We start from the raw sequence: 17739 nt of genomic DNA, 5'->3' as shown, positions 1-17739 counted from the left end.
AGTCTAGTTCCTGCAACAGACCACCAGGGTCAAGACTATCAAAATTCAGAGGTCACTTTGCCCTCACAACACAGATTATACAATCAGAGGCGGAGACGCAGACCTGCAGATCAAAACTCCCAGGTGTTTTGAACACTTCATGAATCCTCACTGTGGTGGGGCAGGGGGTCGCTGTGTATGAATATTTTGTACCAAGTGATGTCAGAGGTGATGGTTGGTTTTATATCTGATCAATGTGTGATGTTCATGGTTTTGTTTGTGTCGCAAAGAGAAAACAATTAAATCACTTTTATCTACAACTTTTATTTGCTGTGTGTCTGTGTTGAGAACCAGCAGGTGGCAGTAGACCCTGATTGACGCAAATATCCAATCAGCCAATCAGAATAATTCTGAAGCTGCATGTGTGATGTGGGTTAGGTGGGGGTCTGGACTGATCTGGATTTTAATCCCGGTCAGTCCTAATCTGAGTTTATAGCCACAGTTTACCATCCAATTCCTTTAGTGCTCAAAATTGCATCAACAGTGTTAGATTGGTCTGAATCCAGTTGATTCCCTTTGGAATGTGGTGTAGCAGAATGGCAGCATGAGGGATGGGCTGTTCAACATCTGGATGCAGGATGTGAAGCCCTGACGACGCACTGAGTGCCTCTTAATAAACTAATCATCATGTCAGTTGAGTTAAGATGAATGTTTAGTTTTTGAGATGACCAAAAAGGGTCTAAATTTGACCCCCCCAACACACACACACACTTTCTCACTCTGCTGAGGGGTCATGTGACCTGGAGCTAAAATTAGCATTAGCAGCAGTTCTGAGGTCAGATTTCAGCTGAGGAAACGCAACATGGAGGACAACTGGACTGCAAGGTGAGACTGATATGACATTGCCACAACACTACTGTTATACTACTGTCATAACAATACACAACTGTTGAACTAACGACCCACAACAATACACAACTGTTGCTAATTTTCAATTGACAAAAGTAAGCCTGTCTTCATGTAAATCCCCCAACAATCACCTGAAACAAGCTGGTGTTGTCGCTGTAATAATTTCTGGCAGGACGGTCAAAGGGATAATGCAGCTCAGAGATCGCAGGCCATCTCACCTGTCCACCCGTGCACTGTGACTACGTCATGTTGGGCATTGCTGTGTGCAGCTCGGTCAGCTCCATTAAGGCTCTATGGGAAACCAGGATCAAGAAGAGAAAGGAGGAGCAGGAGGAGCTAGAGAGGAGGACACCCAGAGGTGGGGGTACCAAAAGGTCAGTGTCCATCCACACAATCTATTTTCACTTGTGGATTTAGTCCCTTTGAACAGATGTATCACTTTAGTGTTTCTAGTCCTTATGTTAAACTAAGCTAAACAGCGGAGGGGACTAAGAGGCAATTTCTATAATCTAAATATAACAGAGCAGACTCCCAGAGAGAAGATTAAATTTCTCTTCTTCCAGAGATCCCAGGTAAGAAGCTTGTTTTTTTTTTTTTTTTTTTGATGACTGGCTGTTAATGATTGTTTGTGGGTAGATGGTTGATGATTGAGGATAGTTGGTTGTTTGTCTACAGGTTTCATCTCGAAAAGTTCAAAAGTTTAAAATTTAAAAGTTTACAAAAATCTAATAAAGGGGCAAGAAAACTAACTCGACTTTTCCTAAAAGTACAACAGGAAATTGAGGAAACCATTTTGTTCAGTGCTGTGGGTGGAGTATAGTATTCTAGTGGTTTTAATGGTCCATGTCTCTGGTCCAGACTGAACATTGGTCTTTGGGAGGACCGAGCTGTTCTTGTTCGACTCAAAGAGAAGATTCATACAGAAGATGGACGACTGGTCCTTCGAATCCAACAGGAGGAGTGGAAGGTAGGATCCTCCAAATGATGGACTCACCTGGTCTGGTCCACAGCCAGCTGATGTCAGACTTAAAATTTTTCCAGTCTTTGCCAGGCTGTCTAGTCCAGCTCAGTCAGGTCCAGGAGTGGCAGATCCACCGGACTGGATTGCAGAAGATCCCTCACTTTATCTCCAGCTTCCAAAACCTTCTTGTTCTTGATCTATCTCGCAATGGAGTCACAGAAATCCCCAAACAAATCGGTCAGTATATCATAACTTCTGCTTCAGATTTGAGGATCGGACTGTTTTGTCTCAGTGTGTTCAGGTCCTTGGTGTCTTTCTGATCTTAGGGAAGTTGACCCAGCTCAGAGAGCTCCTGCTGAGCTACAACAGAGTACAGTTTGTTCCTGAAGAGTTAAGCTGCTGCGAGAGTCTGGAAAGACTGGAGCTGGCCATGAACCGGGACCTGGACCACTTGCCAGACCAGGTATCAACAAAAACATAAACCACAATCCCTGTACAAATAAAAACTGAAACCAGTTGTAGGAACTAAGAGACACCTTTGGAAGGAATGAACTTTGGTTCCACACCTGGTTCCAACCCTTGACTGAGCAATGAGCTGGCCCAGCTCATCCATATCTGTCATGTCCAGTTCAGAAACCTCAAGAAGCTGCAGCACTTGGATCTGTCCATGAATGATTTCACCTGCCTGCCGGACTGCGTAGTCGCATTGCCGACACTCCAGTGGCTTGACATGGGAGGAAACCGACTGCAGCACTTACCTGAAGATATACACAGGTACGTGTGTCATCATCTGAGCCCCACCCCCTTTGGCCAAAAGTGACATGTGTTTGTTCTCAGGATGAAGATGCTTCACACTCTGTGGCTGCAACGGAACAAGATCAACATACTCCCAGAGAGCATCAGCAGGATGGGCAATCTGGACACGCTGGTGCTCAGCAGCAACAGTCTGACCGATATCCCTCCCATGATGGAGGACATGGCCCACCTCAGGTCAGGGGTCAGTGGTTAGCCTGTCCCACCTCAGATCAGAGGTCAGTCTGTCTGACTTTCATTTGTCTTTGCTTGTAACCAGGTTTGTGAATTTCCGGGACAACCCTCTGACTCTGGACGTGGTTCTGCCATGCAGGAAGACGAAGGCTGAGGAGGATGATGAAGACGAGAATGACAGAGAAATGTTTGGTCGAGAGTTCATGCAGACATACATTCAGGAGGCAAAAAGAAGGAAGGCCGCAGCGCTAGATGTGCACTGTCTCAAGCGTGAGTAAGAGCAGCATCAGGCATCATCAAGGGTCTTGATAGGACTGGACCACTGAGTCGATGTGAAGTCACTTCTTTATTATAAAAAACACAAACTAAACCATCACATGAAACTAACATGCCACACATTAAGTCACTTAATTTTGAGAGCAAACATGATGGTGTTTTTTAACTAAAGATCTGATGAAGGTTGGTTGGTTTTTATGCTAAAATAAAAGCTCAGCCTTTTCAGCTTTTAAAATCCAGCAGTCTGTCCCATCTGATGTTGTCACACAGTCAATGCTGTTCGTTCCGCAGCTGCTCATTGTCTCAGAACAGACTGAGGTCAGGGGTCAGCTGACTGAAGGGGGGCCACAGCAGTCAGTAACACGTTTTCCAGGGTTGTCTGAGCGTCAACGTATCTACTCAGTTTGCTGCTAAATCCTTTGGTCTTCAAGAAGTGGAGTCTGCCACCATCGATGAGGCGTTTACAGAGTCGACCAACCTGCTCGCGCTCAGTAGGCGACAGAAAGCTGCAAAATACAGAGACTGTTCAGGACCTGATAACCCCCCAACCCACCCTAACCCACTTGATCTTCATGTAGTGTGCCACCATCAGGTCAATGTTTAAGTCAAGATACTGTCTGAGCCCTGCCCTAAGTTCAAGACTGGGGTATTCGCTGGCAGGTCGGGTCAGGACCGGAGTATTTACAGGGAGGTTGGATAAGGACTGTGGTGTTTACTGAGGGGTTTGCTCAGGACTGAGATATTTATTCATCTGATAAATAAAATCTGCCAGACTATGGGCTTTGTGTCATTTTTCTGTCTTTCACCATAAGTGCAAAGCATGATGATCTATAATATTTGGTTAGTGACCATTGGTGAACTTTAGTATTTCACATGATGCATTGTAGAAAACTGAGTTGAGCTTCTTCAGACAAGAATCCAGGTCTAGATAGGACCTGTGGTCTGGACTATCACAGATAATTACCTGTTCACGGAGTCCGTCTGCTCTGCACCTTCATGTTCTTCATCATCTCCTCTCTGACTGGTTTCATTCTGAGGCATCTGTGCCTTATTAGTTTGTCTGAGCCCACATGTGGCCCAACTGGACATTCGGCAGAAAGCAGAGAACTCAGCAGCTCCGAGTCCTTGCTGCAGGAAGAACTCCTGACCCACGTAGTGACGCCATTCGCATCGATGGTGACAACACAGTGCCACCACTAGGCCGAGGACAGGACCAATACCTGACTCCAAGGCAGGTCCTGGATCATCAGTGCCAGAGTCTGGACCATGCTCAGCAGACAATTCTGTGACTTTGAAGCGTTTTGGTGGGGGTTCCATCTCTGGAATGAATCCAGGTGTTTCCAACAGACAGCGCAGAGCCAGATCTGAGGACAGAGACCAGCACATTTTCTGCAATCCCTCAAGTTTAAACCCATGAGTGTGGATGGGGTTCTGAGGGTGTAGAGCAACCCCCATATTCAGAGCCCCAAAGACTATTCTTTTAACCCTGAATAACTTTTGACCATCAGTAACCTGATGACCATCTACATGACAGTCCTTGTGACTTTTTGGCTTAAAGGTTGACCTGTTGATTGAAATATCCAGTCATGAGCTACACCAAGCTAATCTGTTCACACTGTTGGATGTAGCATTTTAACCCTCGTACACAGTTTCTCAGGTTTCTGACATGTCACATGGTGCATGGTTCAGTCCACAACGTATGAAGAAAACCATCCTCACCTGTAGCTGCTCCACACAGGTGTTTCCCTACGCCCACCAGTGGGAGCTTCTTCTGTTGGAGCAGAGGGACTTTACCTGAAACATAGTCAGATCACATGATTCAAACGCACCTTCAGAATTAAAGCGTCAGGGTCTCCAGATGTTTGACTTTACTTAAATCCAGATGTTGAATGTCAATCTGCAGCCTCTCAAACTGAACTCCAACGTCCTGATGTTTCCCATCCACCTGGAGCAGAACAGAGACTGATAAGTTTGGATTCCAAAGTCTAGAGTCTGAAATCTGGATTCTACATTCTGGAGTCCTGACTGTGGGGTCTGTAGTCTACCTTGAATCGGGTACTGCAGCGCTCCACCAGTAGCAGCTGCAGATCTTCACAGGTCTTTGTGGATTCGCAAGTTTTGAGGGCCTCGTGTATCCAGTGAGACAACTTCCCCCGACCCGCTCCAAACTCCACAAAACACCGCCTACTCCCCAACAGCCCCAGCTCATCAAGGTGACCTAAGATGGAGGACTGGATATACCTGACAGGTTAGACCGGCCCTGACGCTGGCCCTCTTTGCCAGGTGAGTTCAGGTGAGTTGATACCTGCTGTCTCAGGTGTTTGTGGGCTGAGTCTCCATTCTTTGGGTTCCTAAGCTCCTCCTGGAGGACGGGGTGGGACAGGACAGCATCGTCCACATCGTGCTGTCCTGTAACAACCACCAGTATCAGAATTAGGCAGAAAAACAAAAGAGATCCTGCTTTTTAACGTGAAGGAAGAGCAGCTCACCTCTGATTGCTGTCTTCAGTTTGTCCAGCAGAGACTCCAGCTCTGCTCGGCTGTGTTCACTCAGACTCACCTGGAACAGTGTGACAGTGTTAAAGCTGTTGTTGTTGTTCAGTGTGGATGTGTTTGTCCTTTCTGTCCTCTCTTCCTGTCCCTTCAAGTCCCTTCAGGTGTTAAATAATCTCTGCTCCATGTTCCTGCTCAACACCTGCTACTACATCAACTACCATCATCTTTCATCTTTCCTGAAACCCTATCAATCATTTCCTATTGTTATTTCTTCTGCTGAAAATCCTATTTTCACTCCAAAATGAGTTTGTTGTCAACCTGCTCTATGTAAAGTGCCTTGATGTAGCTCTTATGATTTGGCACTATATAAATAAATGTGATTTGCTGTGTGCATGTGTGGACATTACCTGCTGCAAAAACTCATCTTCTTTAGCTGATCCAGCATTTATGTTCTCAACATAATAAACCTGTAAATCAAAAAGCACACAAACTGTGACAACAAAGGGTGGACAGAGTGAGGGAAAGAGTGAGCACACAAAGAGAACACTATGGGGGACATGGGGAGGTTAGAGGAAGGCCACGGGTAAGACTCACTGGTCTCTCTTTCTCTCTGGAGTTACACTTCTTCAGGTGTTTTTCCAGTTTGTCTTCACTCACAGAGCTGAAGATACAAGAAACAGTCAATTGATCAATTATCAAACTCATTACTGATCAATTATCTGCTTCATTGCTGATCACTGACTGACTGTTTGGGGTCCAGAGGACAGGTGATCCTCCGGCTGCTGCGTCCCTCCTCCTGAAAACAGGACACACATGGTTCATGTCACAGCTCACATGTTCTGGAAAAACAACACAAACGTGGCTCAGGCTGAGTCTGTCAGTGCCCATGTGTCTGCTACAGGCTCCAAGACAGAGACACATGTCCATCATTCACCTGGAGTGATATCAGCATCTACATGTGTTTCCCGTGTTACGATTAAACTGTCTATTTGTGAACAGGTGACGTAACAAATAATGACATTATTCAATATTTGATCTATTTCCTGTCCGTATCACAAAAACCTGTGACGTTTATGTCTCTAAACGAGCAGTGAATTTTGTTTAAACTTTATTCAGTCGGAGGTTTTTCCCCGATGTACAGTTGCTCTCCCGTCGTCTGTGTCAGGAAGCTCAGCTAGTGTGCGTGAACCCACCAGGGTTGCGTGTTCTCCACAGAACCTCTTTCCTCTCCCAGCCACCATTTTACAGAACCGTTTCTTCTTCTCCACGAAGAAGCCGCACTGGCCGGGGCCACGAACGGGGGCCGCCATGTTTGAGGCTGTGAAACTTCCTTGCTGTATTCAGGTACTCATCGAACTGTGGTAATACCGACACACGATGATTTAAACATCACTGACAAAAATATAGCAAAAAACTTAAACATCTGCTCCTCGTTTTGTATTAATTTCCACACGTGTCTGTTCATTTACTTTCGTAATTATTTTTTAAGAGACTTTATGGACGCACTGTAATACGATTCCATCTAGTGTGAGTAGTAAGAGTCAGACACAGCTATGAACATTAAACACACCTACTAAAAAACAAACAAACAAACAAAATTATATTTCAACAAGTGAACAATTACTTTAAAAAAGTAATAAAAATATTGAAAGACACATTTAAAGAAACAGCTCAATATGTATGGATAGTAAAATATAAAGATAGATAAAAAGAAGAAAAACAAAGAAAATAGAAGAAAGCTATTATATAAGATAAAGTATGACTATGTTGTTTAGCATGGACATTTGGTTTTATTTCAAGTCATTACACTGTAAATGTTACGTACTGATAGAAATCTCTGACACATTACCATTTAACTGAATACATCTTTTGTTACTTAGTGGCCAAACTCATCAGTTTAAACATCAGGACCTTTTCGTTTTACCTTCCCTAACCTTTGCTTGAACCGCTTATTTTTCGTCACCATTTACTGAACAATCTCTAAATATTTGCATTAAGGTCACAACATCAGCGTGTTCTCCGTTTTATCCTCAGCTCTGGGATCTGAACAGACTATAAATGCTCATTTCTCCTGAGCAGCACTCGAACGACACCGTCTTTTCTGATTGGCCACCTTTCCTCAGCTGCTGCTGCACAGTTTCCTAGCTGATTGGCCTCCTCACGTGACAGTTGTCTGAATTGCTGTGTCTGGTCCGAGCGAGGCGGGGCCTCAGAGAGTGTTCGGATTACGTCATCAGTGGACGTCCATGCCATGATGGCGGCACTGGAGCGGGGCGGCGGCCCCGGTTCCTGTCCCGGTTCTTGTCCCGGTCCTTCCCAGCCTGCGGCGGATTACTCGGTGCTGGTGGTGGTGGGAGCGCTGCACCCAGCCGGTCTCCTGGAGCGGCTGCTCCGGCAGATCGAGTCAGGTGAGTTGAAGTTCAGGGATCCGGGACCGGATCCACCGGACCGGGCTCGGAGCCGTCTTGTGGTCCACGGGCGGGAAGTCAGTGTCGCAGCTAGCACAATAAAACCAGCCAGGAGGCGCTGACGTCGCACCCGCAGCAGCTCAAACGGGTCTAAAAGATCTTCCAGCTGAAGTTGTGACTCACTTTCACTCCTGGATCTCACTTCCCTTGAGGTCCCGAACTAAAGAGACCATCGAAACCTGCAAAATGAACGTTGAAAGCGGTCCGGCCTGTCCAGCCGCCGTTAGCTGGCTAACGTAGCCGCTCCCCGGCCACGGTTCCTCTTTCCACCTCCGGCACAAACTTCAGGGGAACAGATGGACAGAGGAGACCCGCAGGGATCGTCTCGGTCCCCGGAGGACATGTGGTCCTGCAGTGGCTCGGGCTCCGGTAACTGGTGCTGTGTCAACGTTCTCATTGTAGAAATCCTTTAAAAACATAGTTTTCATCACATTCTAAGTTAAGTTGGCGTTCTTCCTCTCTGATGCGCCTTTATTGGGTCCTCGGTTTGCGACAGCGGTGCACCCCAGATGTTTAGACCTGAAGCAAATGAGTTCAGCCCAGAGTCAGCTTCAAGTCCAGACTGGAACAAGTTGAATGTCCACGCTGCGTCACTCAACGATATCGATTCAGTCAAATCAAACTATATTTTTGATTAATAATCAAATCTCATAATGCCTGAGACAGGACCAGGGTGTTCTTTATGGCTTTCAGGCTATTTAAGTTAGTTTTTCCGTGTGGGTGGGGGGCAGTCATATCAGGGCCAGAACAGAATATCTGTATCAGGGAACAGATACAGATCTGTAGGGGTTGGGTTCTGCGTTTAAAGACGAAGAAGTGGCGTTTCTTAATTTTGCTTCCTGTGGCTGAGGACGAAAAAAAAAAGAACCAGGGCCATGTCTCATGAGAGAAAACTGTTCACATATCCAGGTTTATGAAACCAGGACCAGAGTTTTATACACAAGACACAGCCGGAGACAAGAGGAGTGTGTGTCGTCTGATTTTATTTATTTATTTATTTATTTATTTTTGTGACTGTTATTGATGGATTGTCTACAGTATACTGAACAGAATGGGATGACCTGAGGACATGAACCCACTGGATTAACGAGTCGTCACTGAGGTCAGACAGAAAGTCTTGGCTGAGATGTCAGTGGGTGGACGATTTCACTTCCTGTTTTGAGTCTGTGATTATTGATTGTCATAGATAATTGTTGTCTCAGTCATGATGTGACTCATGGTGTCATTATCCAATCAGAGCCTAGATGAAGGACGCTTGTGGCTAGTAAACCAGTCCTCACATCAATGATATGACATCCTAAGCTGCAGATATGTGAGCCAAGTGGGTTGTGTGTTACAGGTGTGCGCTGCTGGCCTGTTGACCTGCACGTGTCTGTTCTGGACCAGCAGCTGAAACTCTTCGTGTCCAGACACTCAGCCTTTGTGTCAGAGGAGGTACCAGGTGAGATGGTGCTCCAAATGACCACTACTGTGACTTTAAAGATGAATATTCCTCTGAGGGAAAACTACATATGTTTCTACGAGTTAACTCATTTGTAAAAGTGTGTGTGTGTGTTTTGACAGAGAATGTGTTGTGTGATTCAAACATAAATACAGTCAGCTGAGATTCTGCTGAACAGCCTGCAGACATTTACACACACACATAACAGCACAAACTTGTCTCCCTGTACATGTGAGTTCTCTCAGGGACAAAAAGCATCCAAAACATAAGAGATGATGTCATCCCCAGACATGCGCCAATGTCATCGGACCACTGATAATAAAGAGACTTTTACAGTGGCTGTCATGCTAACTTAATGTGTCCATTTCCGGGGATTTCCCTGTGACAACAGCCCCTTCCCCCACATGAACACAGCTCAGTGATGACTGTCATTGTCTGATCAGCTGCTCTGATTGTTCTTGCAGGTCAGAGGACTCTGCAGCACAGCGGGAATGTCCTGGACACTCAGGTTGTCGTTAATCCAGCTCACGACTTTGTTTGTTCTGAGGTGAGAACTAGAACCAAAACCAGGGTATGACAGTGTTGTTACAACTTACACAGGGCACCATTTGTTGGTGTTCATTGGTGATTGACTATCAAAAACTTATCAAACTATTATTATCAAAGATATTATTATTAATTAATAACTTTGTTTAATATCAAAGTTAACCCCGGAGCACCACCCTGAAAAGGGAAAAGATAGCCAAATCACCAATTCAGTCTCATAACATATTGTTAGTTTGGATATCTGACCATAATCAACTTAGTGCCTATAGCCAAGTTACCATATTAAAGTAGAAGAATTTAGAGTTCTGCGGAGCAGAGGTTGGCAATATTCCTTAGAGAGTGAGTGTGAGTGAGTGAGTGAGTGTGTGTGCGCGCAGCATATCTGGTAGCCAGCCAGGGAATGAGTGAGTGTGAGTGACAGTTACCAAATGGCAGACTGTGAAACTACAAAAAAGATGGCGGCAGGGGCCACCTGTCTCATGTGGTCCTTTGTGGTCCTCAGCTGAAATAGTTACAAAGTGCTAAACAACAACCTAAGCACTAACCCTAGAAGGAAGCCCAGTAGAGAAAGTAACCAAATCTGCATTGATGTGTGCAAAGGTTAACAGTCTTATTCTTAGCTGTGCCTGTTTTATGATAGGTTGGCCCAGGGATCATTACACACTTCTTTGACAAGCAACTATCCTTCCCTGTGTTTTGTCCAAGACCAGAGTCCAGACCTGCAGGTCTGAGTGGTTGAATTCCTCCTTAGTTCCTTAAATTGGTTGCGTTGCTGGTGTTGCTGTTGCAGCAGTTGATGCTACCTTGAGGCCTGTTGCTTTCAGGAAACAGCAGGGAGACATTGCATCAAATCTGCTGCTGTTCAGTTTGTCCTCTTAGAAATCTTGGACATAACATTGTGTCACTACCATGGGAAGAGTGAAGAGTTGCAGAGAAGATCAGGGCCAACCTCTGAGTCAGGAGAGCTAATCCAAGGGAGGCCTCAGAGGATCCAGGAGCCAAGAGAGAGGGCCCCAGATGAGTGTGAGGGAAGCGAGAGCCTTGGGAGATAGGGAAAGGAGGAACAAACAGATGTTTTTGTTGTTTTTTTTTTTTTTTTAAGACCAGGGTCATGTGCCATATAGTGACCGATAGCAGCTGGATTTACAGTTTGTGATTGTCTTCTCACATAGGTGTGAAAAGATTATCATTGTGGCAGGGCTGATTTCAAAGGACCTTCCTTTGTCTAGACAACAAATGAGCATGTTGTCTTGTCCCTTTCTTGAATGGGCTGTGTTAGAATAACAGTGAGTGTAAACTGAAAATACTCCAGTTCAGATCACATATCTGAACATTAATGGCATACTGAGTGTTTTCTGTTGCAGGTCAGGCGGCTGATCTGTGACTCATCGCGACACAAACTGCTGGTCCTGGCTGGCAGGTGTATGGAGGAGACGGGAGACATCATTTTACAGAAAGGCTGTTTCTCTCTCAATGATCTGATCCGCATATTTTCTGATGAGGAGGTGAGAGGTCTGTTTGGTCCGATGGTCATTTGAGTAATGTGATGTTTTTATAAAAGATAATTGTTGTGACTTCTTGTGCCCTGTCAGGTTGAAGAGTTGTTGGGCTCAGCAGATTCAGAGGTGAAAGCCAAACTCACCCTCAGCTGTCCAAACTACGGTCTTTGGAAGGACTTTGGTCTCTTGGAGAAACACAATTTTCAAAGTCTCATAAACATCCAGGTCAATCCTCCACCCATCCTGCCAGAAATGGAGGGTCTGCAGGAGTTCACAGAATACCTTTCAGAGTCGCTGGAGCCTGAGTCGCCCTTTGATCTGCTGGAGCCACCAAGTACTGTTGGGTTCCTGAAGCTCTCCCGGCCCTGCTGCTACATCTTCCCAGGTGGGAAGGGAGACTCTGCCTTCTTTGCTGTGAACGGTTTTAACGTCCTGGTGAATGGTGGCTCGGACCCACGCTCCTGCTTCTGGAAACTGGTCCGACACTTGGACAGAATTGACTCAGTGCTCCTGACTCACATTGGGGTGGACAACCTTCCCGGACTAAACAGTCTGCTGTGGAGGAAAGCAGCAGAGCAGGAAGACGAGTCTGCTGGATCTCAGACTGAAGAAGACTGGGTGAAAAAACTCATCTCTCCTGAGCTCGGCGTGGTTTTCTTCAATGTTCCTGACAAACTCCATCTGGTTCAGGAAGATCCCAGTGAGCTACGGAGCTGCGACCAAGTGGCACTCACTCTGCAGCACTTACAGAAACTGTCAATCAAACCTGAACTGCTCTGCCGGTTGAATGGAACTGTTATTGAACCGATCATTTTATTTCAGAAGATGGGGGTTGGTCGTTTGGAGCTGTACACCCTGAACCCTGTCAATGGCAGTAGAGAATTTGAAGCTTTAATGCGCAATTGGCCAAACAGCGGATCAATCGTGACAGGCTCAAATCTTCCACTGGCGTGTCTCGTCTCAATCTGTGCTTTGCTTGTCTGGCATCCATCCAGCCCTCAGGAGAAGATTATCCGTGTTCTCTTCCCAGGCTGCACGCCACAGAACAAAATTCTGGATGGACTTGAAAAACTCAAACATTTAGATTTCCTCAAACATCCATCAGTGTGTTTGGAGAATCTTGAAACATCTAAAACAGAGAAACCACCAAAAAGAGCAGAGAGCCGGGAAAGCCTTAAGTCCCATTCAAAGGACATTAAAGCCAGCAGTGCCTTTCAGAAAGACAAGCCTGGACGAGGAGATGTCAAAAAACAGGAGGTAAAAACAAAGCCAAAGTCAGCAGGAGACAATGCACCAAAAGACAAGAAGGATGGGGAAGAAAAGTCTAAATTGAAGGATGGAGATGTTAAGACAAAGCCTCGAAAACCAGCAGAAAAAACTGCTCCAAAGAAAGATGTGTCAAAAGAAGAAAAAAAGGAAGTGAAAAAAAAGGAGGAAAAAGCTCTTGCTGCTGCTGTGAAGACTGAAGAGAGTACAGAGAAGAAGAAAGAACTTGGAAAGAAGGAAACTGTAAGTTTAAAATCAAAGAAAGACAAACCTGAGCCAAAGAAAGATATCAAGAGGGATGTAAAGACAGATGAGAAAAAAACAACAAAACCACCTGTTAAAGAGGTGAAGAAAACAACAAATGGAGCTTCAAGTGTTGCATCAGTAGGCAGCACGGAACTAAAAAAGTCTTTGGGCAAGAGTGGGACTCTAAAAAAAGATGGGACACTTCAAAAGAAAGATGCTACGAACAGAGGAACAAAGGGGAAGACAAGCTTGAAGAATCAGGAAAACCAGGGAGAGGCAGATCGCTCTGTATCAACACCCGAGGATATGGCGTCTGAAACTCAAAGATTAAGCCTGGAAGGTGACCAAAAAAACACAGCTATCATGAGTTTTGGAGGAGCAAAGGTCAATGGGAATCAGGCGCTGACAGTAGAGAGTCCTGAAATGTTTCGTAGTGTGGAGAAAAACCAGGAAATGGCCATCGCCTCTTCACCTCTTGCCAAAACACCAAAAAGCGATCTCAGTGTTAACTTTGACCTAACTCCCACTGCATTTCAGCCAGGATGCCTCAAACATGGACCTGAAGACGCCTGCGTCAGCTCTGAGGAGAAAACACTCGAGCTGGTGTCTCCAGCAGATTCAGCCCCTAACAGTGCAGGACACACTCCCTTCCACCAGTCCCCTGAAGAGGACATGAGGTGCTTGGGTGAGGACAGCAGCCTTGGGGCGAGGGGTTCCAGTCTGGGCTTCGAAGATTACAACCAGGGAGGCTCTTGCAGGACCTCAGACCTGGGATCCCTGCGGGAGGGTCTGGAGAACTCCATATCCTCCCAGGATAAACAGTCCAGCCTTCTGGCCCTCAGTCCTTTGAAGGATCTGATGGCAGACTCCTCCCCCACAATGACCTCCATGCCTGCTGAGGTCGGCTCACCTCACTCCACAGAAGTTGATGAATCACTGTCGGTGTCTTTGGAGCAACTGGTCCCACCTGCTGTAATTTCCCCCAAAGGAGCCACAGAAGACAGAATCTACACCAACGGACATGTCGGTGACACAGGCTCAACTATGGCGATGGCCCTGCCTCTGAGGTCATCTCGAAATGGCTGTTGCGGAAATGGATCAGAAGAGCACATCCATGTGATGTCAGAGCTGACCTCAGATGTTCTACATGATGTGGATCTATGCCTGGTTTCACCCTGTGAGTTCCAGCACCCCCGGACCCCAGAGAACCATCAGCAGCATGTCAGCCCTGGTCTCTCCGCAGGCATCTCACCAGATTTCTCTGACAATAACAACCAGCCCCAGGATCAGAGCAGCAGCGAATGCCCATCAGCCTACAGCCAGGAAACTCCACCCACCTCAGTTAGCGACTCTTTGCAGATGGCCACAGACTCTGATGTCCCCCCTGCTACAGATGATTGTCCTTCCATCACTGAAGAGCTTGAATCTGATGATGACTCCAGTCACCTGTTTTTACCCACTCATCCACAAGATCATCCAAGTCTGCAGTTCTCCCATCGGGCAGGGCAGCTCTCCTCCCACGATCCTCCTCCTGCACCTATCAAGGATCTTCCCCCTTTACCCCCCCAGCCTGGAGCCTGCATGGCCGATGCAGAGGCTGATGGATCCATCAAGAATCTGAAGAGTTCAGCTGCAAAGACAAAGAAACCATCAAGTACAGTGCAGAAAGGAACCTCCGGAAGTTCCACTGCCCTGAATGGTAAATCCAAGGCCAACAGTTCAACAGGGTCGGTAAAGATGACGTCCAGCCTCGACATGAGGTCATCCTCCCGAAATTCCCTCGGTGGATCCAGAACTGGGACAGCAAAGCTTCCATCCTCAGGTAGGCACTCCTGAAAGTACTGTAAAACTAAATATAGTAGCTGGCCAACTGGATCTTGGACCTGGTGTGATACACCAGGTGTTAGTTGGGGGGGGGACTCAGTGCCCCGAAGCTTTCAACCAAATCTGGTTCTTGTCAAAGAGTGATCTAGTATTTCTCCTCCTGAGTGTAAGTCCCAAAACCCCATCGCCTTATTTTTTGAAAGTCCAGCTGCATAAAGTGGTGCGTGGTTTAGATTTATCATAACCTCCCCTTCCCCTCAAATGAATCAAACGCCAAGCCCAGTTTGACACTTCCAGGCTGATGAGCTGTCAGGTTTGTGTTGCAGCTCCATCTGGTGTTCACATGAGAAGCTGGCTTTGGTGTCGTCATCTCTGACCCATCTCTTCTCATTTCTGTGCAGCTGCCAAAGCTGCAGTGTCTGAGGGCGCTGTGGTCTATGTGGACCTCGCCTACCTGCCGTCTGGCTGTGCTTCCTCCACTGTGGACCAGGACTTCTTTAGGCACCTTAGATCATCCTATTACATCGTGAGCGGTGACGATCCAGTGAAGGAAGCATCGATGAGGAGCACTCTGGATTCACTGCTTGAAGGAAAAAGCAGCTGGTCGGACGTCCAGGTCAGTGAATAGTGAGTGATGTCTGTTGTCTTTAGCTTTCTGAGATGTGTTCCTGAATGGTCCATTCCTCTGCTCAGGTGACCCTGATCCCGACGTTTGACTCACTGGCGATGCACCAGTGGTACCAGGAGACCCATGATCGGCAGAAGGAGCTGTCCATCACAGTGCTTGGCAGCAACAGTACTGTAGCCATGCAAGACGAGACCTTCCCTGCCTGCAAGGTCGAGTTCTGAGCTCCACCTGCTTAAAGCTCCACCCTTTCAAAGTAGGAGGAGGTGTAGACTTTAAGTGTTGCTATGGTAACAGCCACAGCAGTTGGTCTGATGTCCTAAATGTGGATTTACCATTAAATTCCAGTCTTTTACACAGGAAACTACTTCCTTTACACCTAGTTCACCTGTTCTCACCTGTCACTTCCTGTTACTTCTTCTCTGGTGCATTAGGTCCTCAGCTCAGGTGTATTCCAGGGACCTAAACTCAGGTGTCAGATCACAGACATCAGGTCTCTGCCTCAGCTTCTCTTATTCACATCACGACATCATGTTGTTTTTGAATTACCTGCTGGTCAGTTTTTGCTTTTGGACCAGTCACCTTTTTTTTTTTAAGTAATCTTTAGTCTATCTTTTGTCTTCGTCTCTGTCAAATTTTTTACTTTGACTGAAAGAGCTGATCCTGATCTAGATCCTTATGTCAGCTCATCTGAGAGCATTGTGGCTCCCCTTTGAGCGTACATTACCCATGAACCTCAGCTGAGGTGATTTACTCAACTGTGCGAGTTCAGCCTTGAGTTTCTACCTGAGTTTCTGGGATTTGTAGTTGTTTTTTTTTTTTTTTGTCAACTGATCAATAATCAGAGCAATCAGTTTCCTTAGAAGGTTTGGTTATGATTGTCTTTTTATGTCGAAATGACTAAAAACTGTCCTTGAAAAATCAATCAAAACACACATTTCAGTTTTAACTTATTTATTTATTTAGATTTTTCTTTTTAAAGATTTGTCATTTTTAAATCTTGAGTTTGAATTTTGGTACGAGGATGTCATGTGTCACAAAATCTCATTCATGTGTTATTTCTCTTTTGGCCAGTTTCAAAGAGCCTGTTAAGCCTCAAGACTAAAACTTCACATCTCCATGTTTGTTACTCAGGACTTAAAGATAAAATGTTCATAACATAATTGAGAGAGAGCAAGAGAAAGACATTTTAGATTCACTTGTGTCTTTAGGCTGTCCCATTTCCTTTCTGATGACCAAGGTTTAAAAAAAAAAAAGAAAATCGTGAATGCAAAGGAACAGACTCCGGTTTTTAGTGACAGAGATGCAGTTATGAAGTTTGTTGTGCAGCACTCGTCAGTGTTTTTGAAAGTGAGTTCAGATACGTTTTGGTTCAACTTTTGATTCTGTTAGCATAGCATTGGCCTACAATATTTAATAACCACCACTGAGAACCTTCTCAGCTTACTTTAATGTCTCAGCCAAAATTTTGTGTGTTCAGTCTGTTGTCAGAACAATTAAACAAAATATTTAGTTTGTTTGTTTTTTGTTTGTTTGCTTTTTTTTTTCCCATCTTCTGTTCACTGTGATTTTATTTTATTCCTTAAGTTTCAACTTTGGATCTGTTCAACTTTATTCTTCAAGTATTTGACATTTTCCTGATTTTTCACAATTTTCTCAAAAACAATCTTAAGTCAACACCAAATTTTAAAATGAGTGATGTCATCTGTGTACACAGTTTACACTGCACACACACTGGCACACTGACACGATGTTTGTCTTGTAACACTAATTTTAATTATTCTTTCAAAATAAAAGTCAGGCTTTCCAATACGACTTCATTGTTTTATTAGAAAAACATGTTCCCTTCACCATGTTTTCATTTGACATTGTCTGACTTACTGTCTGTTTGTATGCTTGTCTATCAGTCAACAGGATTACACGAATATTATTCAAATAATCTGGGCCTGACTCAGTGGATCTCAAAATCTCAAATTATATGCATATATTTACATGGTGCCTAGACCGAGTTTTTAAAGAGACCTATCAAATCCTTCCATGAACAAACACTTTGAGACAGTGGACCTTCCTTTAGGAGGCAGAAACCTCAGAACTACAAGCAGAGAGAAGTGCTTTGACTGATTTTAAGGGGCCTCAACTCAGCAGTCTAGGCCAATAGCAGAAGGAAAGAGAGCAATGAAATATCTGCTCCTGGTCCAGAGAAGATGTGGATCTTGG

The 17739-nt window shown here is 45.3% G+C and overlaps 3 protein-coding genes across 3 annotated transcripts; 2 read left to right on the top strand and 1 right to left on the bottom strand.

Moving 5' to 3' along the window:
* Positions 1–505: 505 nt before the first annotated feature.
* Positions 506–3876, top strand: lrrc39 (leucine rich repeat containing 39). Its single transcript, XM_029499205.1, has 9 exons — positions 506–864; positions 1061–1262; positions 1747–1855; positions 1930–2086; positions 2176–2312; positions 2478–2623; positions 2687–2839; positions 2922–3106; positions 3404–3876. Exons 2-9 carry the CDS (start codon positions 1135–1137, stop codon positions 3427–3429), a joined length of 1041 nt encoding a protein of 346 aa, XP_029355065.1. The 5' UTR covers positions 506–864; positions 1061–1134; the 3' UTR covers positions 3430–3876.
* trmt13 (tRNA methyltransferase 13) lies at positions 3164–6928 on the bottom strand. Its single transcript, XM_029499204.1, has 11 exons — positions 6801–6928; positions 6354–6403; positions 6202–6268; positions 6015–6074; positions 5602–5671; positions 5418–5521; positions 5158–5343; positions 4985–5057; positions 4832–4906; positions 4077–4476; positions 3164–3618 (listed from the first exon to the last, which is right to left on the bottom strand). Exons 1-11 carry the CDS (start codon positions 6915–6917, stop codon positions 3432–3434), a joined length of 1389 nt encoding a protein of 462 aa, XP_029355064.1. The 5' UTR covers positions 6918–6928; the 3' UTR covers positions 3164–3431.
* An 889-nt stretch (positions 6929–7817) lies between these two features.
* Positions 7818–16820, top strand: map1sa (microtubule-associated protein 1Sa). The gene is made up of 7 exons (XM_029500830.1): positions 7818–8015; positions 9415–9516; positions 9981–10063; positions 11427–11567; positions 11655–14895; positions 15299–15513; positions 15591–16820. Exons 1-7 carry the CDS (start codon positions 7859–7861, stop codon positions 15744–15746), a joined length of 4095 nt encoding a protein of 1364 aa, XP_029356690.1. The 5' UTR covers positions 7818–7858; the 3' UTR covers positions 15747–16820.
* Positions 16821–17739: the final 919 nt, after the last annotated feature.

Source organism: Echeneis naucrates, chromosome 4 (assembly GCF_900963305.1).
Source record: "Echeneis naucrates chromosome 4, fEcheNa1.1, whole genome shotgun sequence".
Classification (NCBI taxonomy): domain Eukaryota; kingdom Metazoa; phylum Chordata; class Actinopteri; order Carangiformes; family Echeneidae; genus Echeneis; species Echeneis naucrates.
This window is presented reverse-complemented; position numbering and strand designations above follow the sequence as displayed.